The sequence below is a fragment of the Orcinus orca genome, chromosome 5 (assembly GCF_937001465.1).
Source record: "Orcinus orca chromosome 5, mOrcOrc1.1, whole genome shotgun sequence".
Taxonomy (NCBI): domain Eukaryota; kingdom Metazoa; phylum Chordata; class Mammalia; order Artiodactyla; family Delphinidae; genus Orcinus; species Orcinus orca.
The window spans coordinates 43,423,136-43,439,972 of record NC_064563.1 but is presented as its reverse complement, the minus strand read 5'-3'; the positions used below and the strand labels follow the sequence as shown (position 1 = coordinate 43,439,972).

At 36.1% G+C, this 16,837-nt stretch overlaps 1 protein-coding gene across 3 annotated transcripts in view; it reads right to left on the bottom strand.

Annotated features, from left to right (window-relative positions):
- Nucleotides 1–16,837, bottom strand: part of MLF1 (myeloid leukemia factor 1) — a 56,319-nt gene that overhangs the window by 9,551 nt on the left and 29,931 nt on the right. For all 3 annotated transcript variants that reach the window (XR_007477364.1, XR_007477365.1, XM_049709750.1), the window contains exon 3: nucleotides 7,253–7,400. Coding sequence is in view for 1 of the 3 variants with exons in the window: in XM_049709750.1 (XP_049565707.1) it covers nucleotides 7,253–7,400 (148 nt within the window). In the remaining 2 variants the exon portion in view is untranslated. The remainder of the gene's footprint in view (nucleotides 1–7,252; nucleotides 7,401–16,837) is intronic.

The following is a 16,837-nucleotide window of genomic DNA, read 5'->3' as shown; positions in this document are numbered from 1 at the left end:
TGTTTTGAATCCTGTAAGGCACTGTTATTCAATGCTGGTATTTCAGCCCTTCTGGATATTCTTTTGCTTTGTGCCAAGCTGGGACTCAGTAAAGAATCATCAAAGGCCTGTTTATGTCTCTGCCTTCTACTGGGTTTTTATTGCTAGTTACAATAGGAAATAGATGAAAAAAGCAAATTCCTTTTTAGAATCTGCACTTAGCACAGTAGGGAACAACAAAGACACGTTTAGGAGTTACTGATACATCTTTAGGATGCAAAGGACTACAATAGAATTAATCTGCATTTCAGAGATTCAACACAATTCAGGAAATGTTGTGAATTTTTTGCTTCAACATTAGGTTGAGAATCAAGGCTGTATAAGAGAGAACAATTCAAGAGAGGCAGAAGGGCTGGCCTAAGGAAGGAGAGGAGGAGGAGGAGGAGAAAAAGATCCGTTATTTGGGGTACATTCTGTCTCTTCTCAATTCACTATCAAATCAGCCATCAAAAGATGTATCTGTACTTCCTATGGGGTGGCCCAATGCCTTGACAAAAAAGTGGAGCTACAAATTAGAGCGGAGATTCCAGTGGGCTTTTGAGGCCTTCAGGAACTCTGTACAGCTGCTCTTCTCTGCCTAGAATGTTTTCTCCTGACTCTCAGTATAGTTTCTTCTAATCATTCAAGTATCACCTCCTTAAGAAGCCCACCCGTCTAAACTAATCTCTGCCTCACATCCACCTGTCACTATATCATTACTCCATCTCCTTCAGAGTACTTCAACGATCTGAAATTATTTTGTTGTTTATTGTCTGTCTTCCCACTCTGTAAAAATAATCTCTGTGAAGGCAGGGCTATATTCTCTGTCTTACCCACTACTAATTCCCAATACTTTAAAAACAACTCCTGGCACATAGGAGGGCTCAATAAATATTTGCTGAATGAAGGAACTAATTATCTCTAATTAGTTAACTAATTAGCTCAGCTCAAACCCATATATCCAACTGTTTACCAGATAAATCCCACCTGGACAGCCCACAGATGCCTCAAATGCAAAACACCCAGAATTGAAATGACCTTACTGAACACCCCTGCCCTCATACCTGCACTGCATCAATGCTCTCTGTTCCTAGCTCACTGGCATTCCCATCTACCTAATTCCTCATGCCACAAAAATAAGCATAATACTTTCCTTCTCCCTCTCTACTGATCCATCAACCCAAGTTATCAACAAGTTCTATCCATTCACCTATTTAACTCTTTCTCAAAGGAGATTATTTCTCCTTATCACCACAGCTATTACCTGAGTAGAAGCTATCACTAATACTTCCCAGAATACTTGATCAGCCTCCTAGTCTCCCTGTCTCCACTGTGATCCCTTCTAACCTCTCTCCTCCCTGCAGGCACAATGATCTTTAAAAAATGAGAACCTGGGGGCTTCCCTGGTGGCGCAGTGGTTGAGAGTCCGCCTGCCAATGCATGGGACACGGGTTTGTGCCCCGGTCCGGGAAGATCCCACATGCCACCGAGCGGCTGGGCCCGAAAGCCATGGTCGCTGAGCCTGCGCATCTGGAGCCTGTGCTCCACAACGGGAGAGGCCGCAACAGTGAGAGGCCCGCGTACCGCAAAAAAAAAAAAAAAAAAAAAAATGAGAACCTGATTCTACTACTGTTTTGATGAAAATTCATCAGTTGCTCCCCCTGCTCTTAAGATAATGTCCACAATCCTTACCAGGGCCAAAAGAAGTCCCCCTGGTTACCTCTCCATCCTCATCTATACACACTCTCCAACTCACATCCTAGGGCCAAATGACCCTAAACATCTTTGGGCTCCCTAGCCTCTAGGTTTCTGCACATGCTGTTTCCTCTGTGTTGAGCACTCGTCTTCTCCCCTCCCAGATTTTCCTGGCTAACTCCTATTAATCCTTAAGGTTCAGGAAGTGTTCTCTAGTTGACCTCCACTCCACCATCCCAAAAGGTCTGGGCTACAGGCTTTTTTCTGCCTGTGCTCCCACAGCATGCTGAACTTCCTGATCATTTTTACTGATAACTCTGTGCTATAGCTGTTTTTTTTTTTCCTTCATCACTTGTCCCACTAAAAACTCTGGTCAGGAAGGACAAATGTTATATGTCAAACTTTAAGGAGAGAAATGGCTGAAGTCTAGCACAAGAGAATAAAAAAACTTTTTCATGAGAGCATAGGTGCATCCATAGGAAATGTTCCAAGGTGATGCTATTTTCTGTTACTCCTCAGATTGCCTTTAATGTGTTAGAAGCTAGAGCCACAGAAAACAGGACCAAAGGCCTGGAGAAACAGGGGTGGGAGAAAAGCTGGTTGCAGAGTAGCCATGCTTGAACATGGGAAAGGAAACGCATGAATGAATTGGCAATAGAGTCCTAGAGAAAGCAGCCAATCTGAGCTTTTCCAGATGTGCTTGTCTATCTACAGTTTGGTGGTTTTTCACCTTTTGAAAAGTCTTCATAAGCTTGGGGAAGTTTCCAACTTTTAAACACAACTGTGGGGATCCCTTTTGCAAATCAAGTGAGTAGTCATCAACTAAAATGTACTTTTTCTTTTGGAAAACTGATTTTATTATGTTGATATTACTTACTTCACAAAACACAGGCCTAAACACTCTAAGATAAATTTAACACATGACACAAGTTTTCAGTAATAAATGCTAAAAAGCCATTATGAAATTGGGCATGCCAATTCAGTTTGCTTGAGTTAATGAAAAATAAATATTTGTCAGAAAATATTGCTCAAATGGTTTGTGTCTTATGATATGAACCATACTACCAAAACTGCCAAAAGGCACAAGAGAACTCATCACCTAGAAAAAAACTCCAATTAATTTTGGTTATGATATTATATAACAATCTCTGAAAAAGAGAGAAATGCACTGCATAATCACATAGTTCAGAGCTAACCAAATTACAGAACCTTTTAATCAAAAAGAATTCAACATATATTTTTAAAGTTATCTGCTTATTATTCATTGTAGAGCCTGACAGGATCCTGGCAGGCAAATAGAGAGACCATATATCACTTTTAAATAAGACTACTCTAGTATTTGTTAAAGGCAGTTGAAAGAGAAAGTATTTGCTATGGATTGAGACAAACATTTCTCAAAGGAAATGCAAATTCACACCAAAATTAACACATAAGGTACAATGATTAAGATTATATCATCTTTCCTTTGTTCAACTATTCCATATTTTTTTAAAAATCAGTTAATCTTTCCTTTAACCTGTTAAAAATCAAAAGTATCTAAATTAATAACATTTCAAAAAATTAGTAGAGATATTCGGCCAAAAATTTAATGAATACCTCCTAAGAACTAATTTATGGAATAAGTAATATGGACTTCAGAAAGGATCACACATAGATATTTAAAGATATTTGGAGTCTTCGATAGGAAAAAGAACATTAAGTATAATAGATAGAATAATCAAAATTAATAGTTCATAAATTATATTTCTCAATAGGTACAGATGAATGAAAATAAATTTTTAGATTCGTATACAAATTAAAAACTTTCATTACTTGGAAGTTTTAAATGTTGAAAATAAATTTTGAATTTCTTGGTAAAAGGTATATATAAAGTTTTACCATTATTCTGTGATAATTTTCTCCCTGTGTAAGTTATGACAAAAAAACTAGAGAAAACTGTGTTTATATTCAATTTTATAAGTTATATCAGTTGATATATACTTATACTGTATATGTAGAACAGTAATCTCCAAAGTGTATTGATGTACCAGTAAAATTCCTCTTTCTGTTTCTTTTTACTGAAAGGAAAAACAGATTTTACATTGACTCTGGCACCATCTCTCAATCTAATTGTCAAAAGGTCACATGTCATATCTTGAATTATAAACTGCCTAATTAAATAAATTTACAGATTAAATTATAGTTTTAAACAAACCAATCCTCTCAAAATGGACAACTGGCTTAAAAGTATCCCAATAAAGAAATCATGAACTGAAGAAACTGCTAATAGTACAAACACAGGAAAATGGCAAAGCTGATGCTTCTTCTATTTCTGTAGGTGTCTCTGTTTTCCCTCCTAATAGGGCTGTTAAAGATGACAAACGTCAAGAAATGGGCCAAAAATAAAGAAAAAAGTTATCAAGTGTCTATTTGAAATATAAATTTTCATCCACTATGCTTAAAAGCATCAGCATGTGGCTCGCTACTTAATCAAAATACTCATTTTAAAATTTATAACTTCATAAAAAGAGAATAAAAAGTTTGTGTAAACTGTTAATAAAAGTTCAAATAGAACAGCCAGCATGCTCAGAAAGTCTACTGTTTTCTTCACTGTGCTCTTTTCAAACTAGGTAGCCATCTTTTTCATCTTCTGCAGTCAATTTCTAACTTCTGTTTCTACTTTCACATCTAGTTATGAGACACTGACTTAGAAAAGTCAAGTTAGGATACAGGCCTTCTGTTGCTACTGTTGTTTGTTTGTTTTTGTTTTCTTTTAATTAATTTATTTAGTTTTGCTATTACATAACTCTTTCATACTGAGCTATAAATATGTCAAATGTATCACACCCTAGGGAAAAAAAGGTGAGCCATATCTCACCAGTACAAATTATAATGTACCGGGAAAGAAAAAGTGTTTTGGCTAAAAGAGAAGCTGAATGTTCCTTGTAAAACTGGATGAAATTCCTATATTTAAAAATTACTACTGCCCTTCAACTGCCCTAGGACAGTGCTCAGTACTCTTGGTTGGCAAAGAGTTTTCATATTTTGAACAAGAAAAAACCCCACTGGTGTTAGCTTTCTAAGACAGTTGATACAATACAATGTAACTGAAGAAGAATGTATACTACTTGATTTTAGATGGGAGAGGCAACTAAATACTACCTAGCAGTATTGACTATATAAAAAGTTATAAAACTCAAAGTTTTATGAAATGGTTTTGTCTAAATCTGATATAGTAAAAATTACCATTTGCTTTTTATTTAATAGGTAGATGAGTACTGCAGTTTTTCTTGGGAAAATGTTTAAAGAGATTTTTTTTTTTTTTTTTTTTTTTTTTTTGGCGGTACGCGGGCCTCTCACTGTTGTGGCCTCTCCCGTTGCGGAGCACAGGCTCCGGACGTGCAGGCTCAGCGGCCATGGCTCACGGGCCCAGCCGCTCCGCGGCACGTGGGATCTTCCCGGACCGGGGCACGAACCCGTGTCCCCTGCATCGGCAGGCGGACTCTCAACCACTACGCCACCAGGGAAGCCCAAAAGAGATTTTTATTAAATTAAAACATAAGACGATAGGTTCACATATAGGTGATTAGTGTACTTTACTCAGCATTGGTTTAAAAAAAAAGCTAAAAGCTTTCCAGTGTATTTGAATATCATCATGCTCTCCATTAAGGTAGCCAATAGCCACGTGTGGCTATTTAAAATTAGTTTTAAAATAATTAGAATTTAATTAAAAATTCAGTAGCACTAGGCACATTTCAAGTGCTCGATAGCCATATGTGGCTAACCACACTGAACAGGGCAGATTTAGAACATTTGCATCATCCAGAATGTTCTATTGGATAATGCTACAGACTTTAGCCTACATCTATGATTAACAATCTTACACAAAAGTTAATTTATGTCACTATAAACCAGACAAGGTAGCAACGATTTTAGTTTTTCATTCAAATGTTGTTCTTGGCCTTCCTTTATATTCAGAGTTGTTTTCCTGCTTGACTTTCCTTATTCAATCATCACATTTATGCAACCATATTACTTCAGCTGTGTGGGTGTTTTTGGTTCCCCAAAACTTGATTTCAAGCCACATTGGCAAGGTAAATATGAGGCAAGCTAAAATACAAATAGTTCTAAATTATGAATCGTATAAGCTACAGTTTCACAGAAATTTATCTATTTGGTTACATATATTTCTTATTCCAGCTCATTAAACATTCAGATGTTTTAAGCACAAGTACCCAGGAAAGCACAAGTACCCATTTACTTCTACTTCCAATGGATGACCAGCAGAGTTACAGCTTAGGCATCCTTAATAAGAACTTTATAGCTGAATTATAAACAGATCTCCTTTCTATGCTTACAAGGGAATAAAATTGTCACTTCTTTTTCTACAAAGGCTACGAGTAGCTCATTTATGCACGTAAATACAAAGCACTATGTACAGCCCTACTCTTTCTTTGCTGTGGTTATAGCAGATATATAAAATGCTTCAATGCTCATGTGAAAGATAAAATTTCAGAATGTCATATTTGATTTTTCTGCTCTCTTCGACAATTTTTTCCTTTGACCTTAATTTTCAACTTTTATGGAAATTTATAGCCCTAACAGTAAAAAATATATATAATGATACCACATTAACTAATTTAAAAAATAACTGGAATGTAATTAATATATATATTGGAATAATATGTATGTGAAAAAGAAGGTGAAGATTACTTTCATTTAAATGGCAAATGCAATGTTATCCATCAAACGTCTTAGGAGTATTTGAAGCATTTTGCTCTATTTAAGACCACTGCAAATAGAAAATACGAAAATGTTTTCCTGGAAGATTCGGGAAGTTTCCCAACTGACCAATTCAAAATGTTTACTGAGTTCCAAATATCTACATTTCTATTGCAGAGATTTATCTTTTAGAAAGAAACTCCTGTGGATTTGTTGTTCTAGAACTGCCATTCCTGAGGCTGAAGAAGCAATAGAAATAAGCAGAAAATAAGATACTTAAGGTATATAAATATCCTGGTTTTTTTTTTTTTGAGTTGAGTATGTTTGTAACCTTTTAGTTTTGCTCTCAGACAAGACTTCTGAATATATATTGTAGTTTTGCAAGGCTTTTGAATACAATTAAAAGTTAATCTCAGTTTTGAAGGTCCAAGGTAGCCATGCAGAAGACTGGTTTTTCCTGGTCCAATAGAGATAAAGCATTATACTATCATTTTTTATTTTAAAGTGGGAAAAAAAAGTGTTATATGCAATGATATTTCCTTGCCTGTTCTAATGTAAGACATGGGAGTAAATGATGAGGTGAGGAAAAAACTATATACATATGGAAAACAATGTTTTAAGTTTGGCTTGTAATATATAACTTTATGGTGCTAAAAGTTTAAGTAGCACAGTGGAATTCTATACAATTAACAATTCATTGTTAAAGAACTCAGCTTTCCAACCGGTCCCTCCTTTTACATAAGTTATTTCTATAACATAAATATTAGTCATATCCTGTTGTCAGAGATATATTCTTCTGTAATACTTTTCTTTACTAACTTTAAAATAAAGAACTTACAGTCAAGGAATTTTCTCCATCCTCATGTCCCGTATGGTTACGAGCTCTTCCTCTGCCATCAGAGATGCTGAACAGGTCTCTTCCAAAAGGTTCAGAAAAATTTCTCATCATCTGTCGCATACTTTCTTGGTGTGCCATAAAAGAATCACTGTTGAAAATACATATAATCATGTAAGAGTAAGTGTTGGAATTTAAATAATAAGTAGGCAGCTTAATACTACAAAGAATGATTTTGGGCTAATATGCTTGTTAAAGAGACAAAAGAAGAGTTTAGGAGAATAGAATTATCTCATAAAGACCCACTATTCATGAATACAAAACCTGTTCTGTTTGTTACCTACCATAATTCACTTATGTATAATAGTAAAAATATACCTTTATTTATCTCATTGTATGAAATTGATAAACACAAAGTAACACATCTCAGGTAGCTTAAGCCAGCACTAAAGGAAATGGCAAAAAAGGACTGAAAAATATTGCTACTAGGTAGAGGCCACTTTGGGCAGTCTACATACATTCTAATGAGAGCTAATAAAGAATGCTGGCTTGTTTATTTTTTAACTCTTATTTATTAAATATGAGCATTGAGAACTATAGCTATGTTATGAATACCATAAAAGATACAACATTATTTTTTAAAAAACAGGTTTTTTTTTGTCTGAATGTTATGGAGTTGTAAGAGTTCTTTATATATTCTAGACATCAGGCTTTTATTATATATGTCTTGTAAATACTTTTCCCCCAATCTTGGACTTGCCTTTTCATTTTCTTAACATCAGCTTACTGAGCCACACAGCCAGGATCCTTTGTTAGGTCTTCAGTTTTCACCAGACTATGACCTTTGCATGGAAATTTTATTTCTGACTTAGTTTTCTACCTCTGCCTTTCATCTTTAACTAACTCCAACTCCTATGACATTTTACATATCTCCATAAGCATCTTTTATTTTTAGAAGATGAGGAATAAGTAGAATTTAAAACATGAAGGGAAGAATTGTAATAGAAAGTCAGAAGTGGACAATCTGACAATCTGAGGGGAGTATCGTATAAAAGAATAAATTGTGTTGATTATTCTACCGTACCTTCTAAATTTCCTGTCTTAAATTTAAAAGGCTTCCATTTTTATTTCACATCTTCTAACATGGGAGATTTATTTGTAGTTTTTTTTTTTTTACAAAATGTTCTAATATTACTGAACTTAATTTAAGTTAGGTATATTATAAACTTGATTATCTAGTCTCTGATAAACCAATGAACTCACTAATTTATATGTGTGGTACCCAGCTTCTAAGATGGCCCCAATGATCACCACTCCCTGGTATTCATGCCCTCATGTAAACCCTTCCTCCCCTTAAGCATGGCTGGACTTACAGACTTGCTTCTAATAGAATATAAGTGATGGGATGTCAATTCCAAAATTAGGTTTTTAAAAAGACTGTGGCTTCTGCTTGTGTGCTCTCTTAGCATGATGGCTCACTCTGCAGGAAGCAGCTGCCACACTATGAGGCGGCCCTGTGGGGAGGCCCACATGAGTGAGCTTAGGGGCAGGTTTTTGAGACCAGCCAACAGCCATGTGAAGGAACTTGGAAGTATATTCTCCGTCAGTCAAGCCTTAAGATGACGACAGCCTTGACTCACAACTTGATTGCAGCCTAACAGGGCCCGAGTTGGAACCACTAAGCTGCTCCTAGATTCCTAACCAACAGAAGTTATGACATAATCAATGTTTGTTTTAAGCTGCAATAGATAACTAATACATATTACATCCCAAAGAGCAGTGTATAACACATTTAAAACTGCTCTTATTCTGTCAATTTTGGTAGTTTCATCTAATGACTGGGAAGGAAATGAATACAAATCTATAAAAATAAGTAGGTCTGTTTCTGCATCATGAGAAAATGTTTTATAGATTTTCACCAAGTTTTGAGACTATGTTTGGGATGGTATGAATATATATATAAGCTTCTATGGCATAAAACAAACCTCAATTGAGGGTGGTGTTTCTTAGATAGGTTTCTTAGATAGGTGGTCTTACTCCAGAGCAGTTGAAACTGAGGTACAAGAAGACACAGAACTTGTATTCTATTTATTCCTCATCTTCTAAAAACAAAAGATGCTTATGGAGATATGCAAAATGTCATAGGAGTTGGAGTTAGTTAAAGATGAAAGGCAGAGGTAGAAAACTAAGTCAGAAATAAAATTTCCATGCAAAGGTCATAGTCTGGTGAAAACTGAAGACCTAACAAAGGATCCTGGCTGTGTGGCTCAGTAAGCTGATGTTAAGAAAATGAAAAGGCAAGTCCGAGATTGGGGGAAAAAGTAGTTACAAGACATATAAAATAAAAGCCTGATGTCTAGAATATATAAAGAACCCTCACAACTCCATAACATTGAGACAAAAAAAACCCCTGTTTTTTAAAAAATAATGTATCTTTTATGGTATTCATAACATAGCTATGGTTCTCAATGCTCGTATTTAATAAATAAGAGTCAATCAAAAGTCACTAAGGAAGAAGTTCGGAACTACAGGTACTGACTGCAACGGAAATGCTTCTCTATGTAGCATGCTCCCAGGTGAGTGGAAACTTTATTTAAGAACAGTAAGCAACTCTCCCAAGAAATGGTGGCTGGACAATATGATATACAGGTTCAAGTTCAACAAATGTTTATTTTGTGTATTGTGCATCAAGCATAAAGGTTGATTAGTGGTCTGGAGGAACTTCTGGTCTGACAGAGAAGTGAGACTTTATGTTTTAAAATTAAGATTTTAAAACTTAGATATTATATTAGTTTACTATTGCTTCTGTAACAAATCACTACAAATTTAGTGACTTAAAACAACACAAATTAATTTTCTTACAGTTCTGGAAGTTAGAAGCCCAGAATTGGCTAGAATCATTGTGTTGGCAGGGCTGTATTGCTTCTGGAGGCTGCAGGGGAAAATCAGTTGCCTTTTTCTAGTTTCTAGAGACTGCTCATGTTCCCTGGCTTATGGCTCCTTTCCCCATTTTCAAAACCTGCAGCATAGCATCTTCAAATCTCTCCCTGAGGCTTCCATATTTAAAAGATTCTTGTGATTAAATCGAGCCTGCCTGGATAATCCAGGTTATTCTCCTATTTTAAGGTTAGCTGATTAACAGAGTTAATTCCAACTATAACCTTAATTTCCCCCTGCAATGCAAAATGACATATTCACAGTTTTGGGGGATTGGGACATGGGCATCTTTAGGGGGGCATTATTCTGTCTACCACAAATACATTCCTAAAATCACTTTATTTAAAGTAATTTCCAATTGTTCCTGTCAGTCTGCATAAAATAGTCTTAGAAGATTGAAAAGCTATAAAATACAGCTTGTGATTAACCTGGCACTAGTGTGCTGAAGGGGATTTCTATGACTGATGATGAAGACAATAGATTAAAGAACTTGAACCTGAATTAGGACAAGCCAAAAGACATCAGCTCTGAAAGCACCAGCTCTTGAAGAAGTATCCACCCCAATGGCAGCATTCTCTCTGACTAATGGCCTGATTTGTAACTATTATTTCTTGTTATAATTCAAGGGGACTTTTGAGGTCCTTTATTAGACAACTAAATAATTACAATTTTTTAAAGTAATTTATGAAATCCATGCCAACGCAAACGACCTTCTTTCTTAAAGTACCAAAGAAAGGCTTCTGTTATACCTTGCCTCCCCCTCCCCCAAACCCTTTCCTGATACTTTTCCAGCTACTGTCTCCTTTCTTTTAGCACTTAAAATCTTCCAATAGTCATCTATACTTGTGTCCTTTACTTCCTTGTAGCTCATTCCCTTTATTTCTTTACAAATGCCTTTTCCTTCCCTTCACCTCTGCAATAAAACGCCAATGATTCCCTTAACCTTCCAATTACTGAAACCCAAAGGTCATCCCTAGTCCTTGAATTCTCCACAGCATCTGGAACTTTGGGGGCAATGCACTGTTCTCAGCCTTGTTTGATAAATTTCTCCTTTAAGTTCTCCTTTCCTTCTCGCCCTTGATGGAGCTTCTTTAGTGTCACAGATAGATTACTGATGTGTCAAAATGTTGATACCTCATCCTTGTGGCAGCCAGGTGGGGCCTGAACCTGCCAAAGTCCCTGGCGCTGGTTACTTCCAGCTTCTATCAGTCTCTCCTCCTTTGTACTCCAAGGTGCTTTGCAAATATTCTCTAATTGTAAATGATGTTAAAATGCTGAAAAGCACTGCCCCCTAAAGACATACTTCCTCTGGGCTTTACCTGGTCTTCTTTTCCCTGCCCTCTGTGCATTATTTCTTTTAACTTGATCATGCTTAAAAGTCACCAGAGGTACCCATTAAAATGCAGACTCCTGAGACATACGCCCAGGGATTTTTGATTCAGTATATCTGGAGCATGGCCCAGTAATCTGCATTTCAGCAAGCATTTCAAGTAGCCCTAATGCAGATGCTCCAAGGACCTCAAATGAATAAACACTATAATCTGTCCTCTTCAACCACTTTATCAGGGACTGTAGTTCAATTTCTGCTTGTTTTGATGCAAATGGTCTCCATTTATTTAACAAATATATACTGAATACCTATGTAGAAGGCCCTGTGCCAGGCAGTGGGTATAGAGCCCTGAACTTTGGAGGGCTAAAATCAATTTCAACTTCCTATTGGCCAGGAAGTTGTAATACTTTTTGAAGTACTCAGAGTATAAATTACAATGATAAAGCAATTATTGAACATTTGCCCATTTCTATCCAAATAAGTCTGTGTTTACTGAAGTATAGTTGATTTACAGTATTATATTAGTTTCAGGTATACAACATAATGATTCGATATATTTATAGATTATATTCCATTTCAAGTGATTATAAAATACTGGCTATATTCCCCGTGTTGTCCAATACATCCTTGAGGCTTATTTATTTTACACATAGTAGTTTGTACCTCTTAATCCCCTCTCTCCGCCTCTCTTGCCCCTCCCCTGTGCCCTCTCCCCACTGATAACCACTAGTTTGTTCTCTATATCCGTGAGTCAGTTTCTGTTTTGTGATAGTCTTTCATTTGTTTATTTTTAGATTCCACATATAATGATAACATACAGTATTTGTCTTTCTCTGTCTGACTTATTTCACTAAGCATAATACCCTCCAGGTCCATTCATATTGTTGCAAATGGCAAAATTTAATTCTTTTTTATGGCTGAGTACTATTCCATTATACATATACCACATCATCTTTATTCATTCATCTGTTGATGGACACTTGGGTTTCTTCCATGTCTTAACTATTATAAATAATGCTGCTATGAACACTGGCGTACATGTATCTTTTCAAATTAGTGTTTTCATTTTCTTTGGATATATACCCAGGAGTAGAATTGCTGGATCATATGGTAGTTCTATTTTTAGTTTTTTTTGACAAAACTTTGTAGTGTTTTCCACAGTGGCTACAAAAATTTACATTCCCACTGACAGTGTACTAGGGTTCCCTTTACTCCATATCCTTGCCAACATTTGTTATTTGTGAGCTTTTTAATGACAGCCATTCTGACGAATGTGAGGTGATATCTCATTGTGGTTTTGACTTGCATTTCTCTGGTGATTAGTGGGATGCTGAACATCTTTTCATGTACCTGTTGGCCATCTTTATGCCCATCCAGTGAATTTTTTTCCTAAAAATACTGCATTTTTCACTTCTAGAATTTCTATTTGGTTGTTTTTGTTTTATAATTTCTCTTCCTCCACTGAGATTTCATATCTTTTCATTCATTGTAAACATATTTTCCTTTACATCATTGAGTAAAATTGTAATAATTGTTTTAAAATCCTTCTTGGTTAATTCCAACATCTGGATCAGTTTGGGATCAATCTCTATTGATTATCTTTTCTCTGGAGAATGGGTCGCATTTTCCTGTTTTTTTTTTTTGTTGTTGTCAAGTAATTTTGGATTGTATCTGTAAATTGTGGCTATTATGTTTGGGAGTTATAGATCTGTTATACTCAGGAGTAGTGTGGGTTGCTGTTGTTGTTTTAAGCAGGCAGTTATTCTGGCTGGCCTTAATATTAAAATTCTGTCTCTTGAGTGGCAGCTCAATTCTCAATATTGGTTTTATCCTTGGCTGAACTGCTTTATGTCTCTCCCGCATATACAGGTGTAAGGCTCAAATGGAGACTTGTGCAGAATTTATTAACAGCTCTTAGAGATCACCCTCTCTGATTCTCTCCCCTTTTGGGACTTCACTCCTCATTTTCCTGTGACTGTGGCTGCACTGAACTTTGAGCCTGGTTCTTAGCCAGACAGTTTCAAGTCTTCTAACAGAGTTTTAGCCACCCCTACATAGCACAGATCAAGCTTACCCATAGGCTACCATTGCTTTCCCTTCTTCCAACTGTTGAGTCACCTCCAGTGTATGTCTGATTTTGGTCATTTTCCAGTACCTTCTACAGAAAGTTGTTTTTGTGTTTTATTCTGGCATTATACTGTTATCTGAAGGAGGGTTGGTACAACTGGAGCTTTCTTGGCTATGCTAGAAATGAAGGTCTCCTGAAGATATTAATCTCACATTCTATAGTCTTTTTTGTTTCATTAGTTTTGTTTCCTTAAATGTTGGTTCTTCTGTTTGGTTAGTGTAGCTTCTGTCTTTCGTGATGTTAGTTTTCCTCAAATGTTTGCAGTTATTTACATATTTTGAACAAGATAAAGAAATAAATGGATGCAGGGACATGAGTGGTTAAAAGTATTTTAAGTGAGTTTATAGATCTGAATTAGGAGGGAGAAGCTGGAATGTGTGCTTAGTCCTACAGTTTGGTTCAGTATTTGAGATTTCCTGTTTTAACCTCCTCCCCAAACCCTTTCAATCCAAGGCCTAATAGACTACTCTCTCTGTCTTCTATCAAATTAGCTTCTCTAGCTTTTTACAATTGTCTTTTATTTTTACTGTGGTAAGAACATTTCCTATGAAACCTACCCTTCTAAGAAAATTTTAAGTGTACAATACAGTATTGTTAACTATAGGCACAATGTTATACAGCAGATCTCTAGATCTTATAATTTTCTTTTTCCTTCATTCCTGAGACACAGAACAGCAAAGGAGTACCTTGGGAGCAATAATTTATCCCCCTAAAAAGGAAATGAGGGGAGTGTAGTGTGACTGTAGACTTTAATCCTCCCCATCATGTATAGTTATTTTCACTTACCTGCTTTAAAATAGCAACACAAAGGAGAAAAAGACGTTGGGGTTGGAAGGGAGCTACAGATTGGAGGAAGGGGAGGAGGATATAAAAGACAGATTGGCATTCAATCATTTCAACTTCCTTTCAATGTGCCTTTTTATACTGCAGAAGCTCAAAAGGTAAAATTTAATTTCCTAGACCCCCCTGCAGCTAAGATTCTGGATTTAGGTTCTGCCAATTATGGACAATGGATAACTGGAAGGTAGAGATGTGGGAGAGTCTGTATGTACCATTAATTCTGTTTGTTGGTAAACATGATCACAGAGCTATGTAGTTTTTCTGTAGCAGTATTAGCAACTGAGAGTGTCTCATCACTAGAGCTTTATGGGTATTGGGGGACAGGAAGTGAAATCCATTTCGCTGATATGGTTGCTAGCAGGTACACAATGGCTTTGGAGTTAGGAGTAGCAGCAGCTTCCCAATTTAGTGATTCCTAACTTGGGAAGTGGCAGTTGCTTCCCCAGTGGTCTGGATGTGATGGGACTTTGAGGGTCATTTCTGAAAGTTTAACCTAGTCTGTTTCGTCAGCCATCACAGTGATTCTCTAAGCCATCTAATGCCCTGTAATAAATCATTTTCTGCTTCAAGTTGCTAGACTAAATTTCGTTTTCCACAATATCAACGTAGGTGGGAAGGTTTACTCCTTTTATTTTCGTCAGCCTTAATCCCATTGCAGCATGTCTGAACAGTACTGACTGTTTCAACTATTTTATTATCTTTCTTTTATGTACTCCTCAATATTTTTTTCTACTTTCTTTTCTTTCCCTTGAAGGGAAGGCATAGGTTACCATTATAGGGAGTCAAGGGGAAATTTTTTTTAATTTAAGTTAAAAATAAAGTCTTGCTATTTGTTTTAGTCCTCTTTATAAAACAAAAACATTTGAAAATAGAATATAATACAGAAAATATTATTTGCCTTTTCTGCCCAATTAGAAGCTTCTTGAGGAAAGGGGACACATCTCTCTTGCTCCCTCTACTGTACAAAATTATCTGGCCCACAGATGTTTCTGGACTGACTGATGGAACAATAACCAAAAAAGGATAGGAAAAGAGCCATTGAAGACTTTTCAGCACTTTAAAAGCATTCAGATGGAATATAATGCCACCTTTAAAAGTGCAAGGCAGATATTTATGTATTGATATAGAAGGATTAGCAAGATATGTAGTATACCTCCATTTATATTTAAACAATTCATGTACATATGCTTATAAATGTATAGAATATATCCCTAGGAGGCTATGCAGCAAACTGGTCATAGTGGTTGCATTCTGAGAGGGTGGCTAGATGTTTGAGGGCCAAAGGTGGGAGGGTCTTTTTTTGTCTTAAATTATTTTATTGAAGAATAGCACATATAGAAAAGTGCACAGATCGATCACAACTGTACAGCTCAATGAGTTTTCCCATTTTTAAATGTACAGTTTAGTGTTAACTATATTTGTTTTGTTGTGAGGAGGGGTCTTCTAATTATGTACTCTTCTGTACCTTTTTGAGTTTTTGCCACGAGCATGTTTTACACATTCCAAAAACACATTTTTGAAAATGGAAAGCACCTTGATACTTTATAAAATAAGGTATTAATTGCTGGATGTTGGATGTTATTAAATTTTAAGAGATTTTCCTCATTTTTTAAAGTCTTATAGTGCATGTGTAAACATGGAAAATTGAAATGGGAAAAAAGTTCTACAAAAGTTCTACTCCCACTAAAATGCTGTAAAATAAAGTACACCAATTTATTTCTGTGAAAACCCTAAAGCTTGTCAAATTTTGGTATTCATGGTAAGATGTTACTAAGTTTTTTGCTTCAATAAATTAATATTTCCCATCTGTTTTCAGTTAGGCATTAGTTTTAATTATATGCTAAGACAGAACTTTACTCCAAAAAATATTGTGTAGTTCTGAAGTCTTATTGCCTTAATTCGACTTGAACATAATTTCTGAAAATTGAATGTAGAAATTTATGTCGAATGTTTCAAATGATTAAATTGATTCTACAATAACTGGTGTAAAGGTGAGTGTTTTTAAGTTGTATAAAGGATTTCCAGCAATTATAGTCTTCTACTCAGAAAGCAGTGCCATTTCCCAGGTACATGTGATGATATTACGAAGTATTAAAATAAAAAATAAAAAGATGAGGGCTTCCCTGGTGGCGCAGTGGTTGAGAGTCACTCATGCCCCCGTCCGGGAAGATCCCACATGCCGCGGAGCGGCCGGGCTCGTGAGCCATGGCCGCTGAGTCTGCACGTCCGGAGCCTGCGCTCCGCAGCGGGAGAGGCCACAACAGTGAGAGGCCCGTGTACTGCAAAAAAATAAATAAATAAAATAAAAAAATAAAAAATAAAAAAAGTATTCTCTAAATATATCTAATAGGGA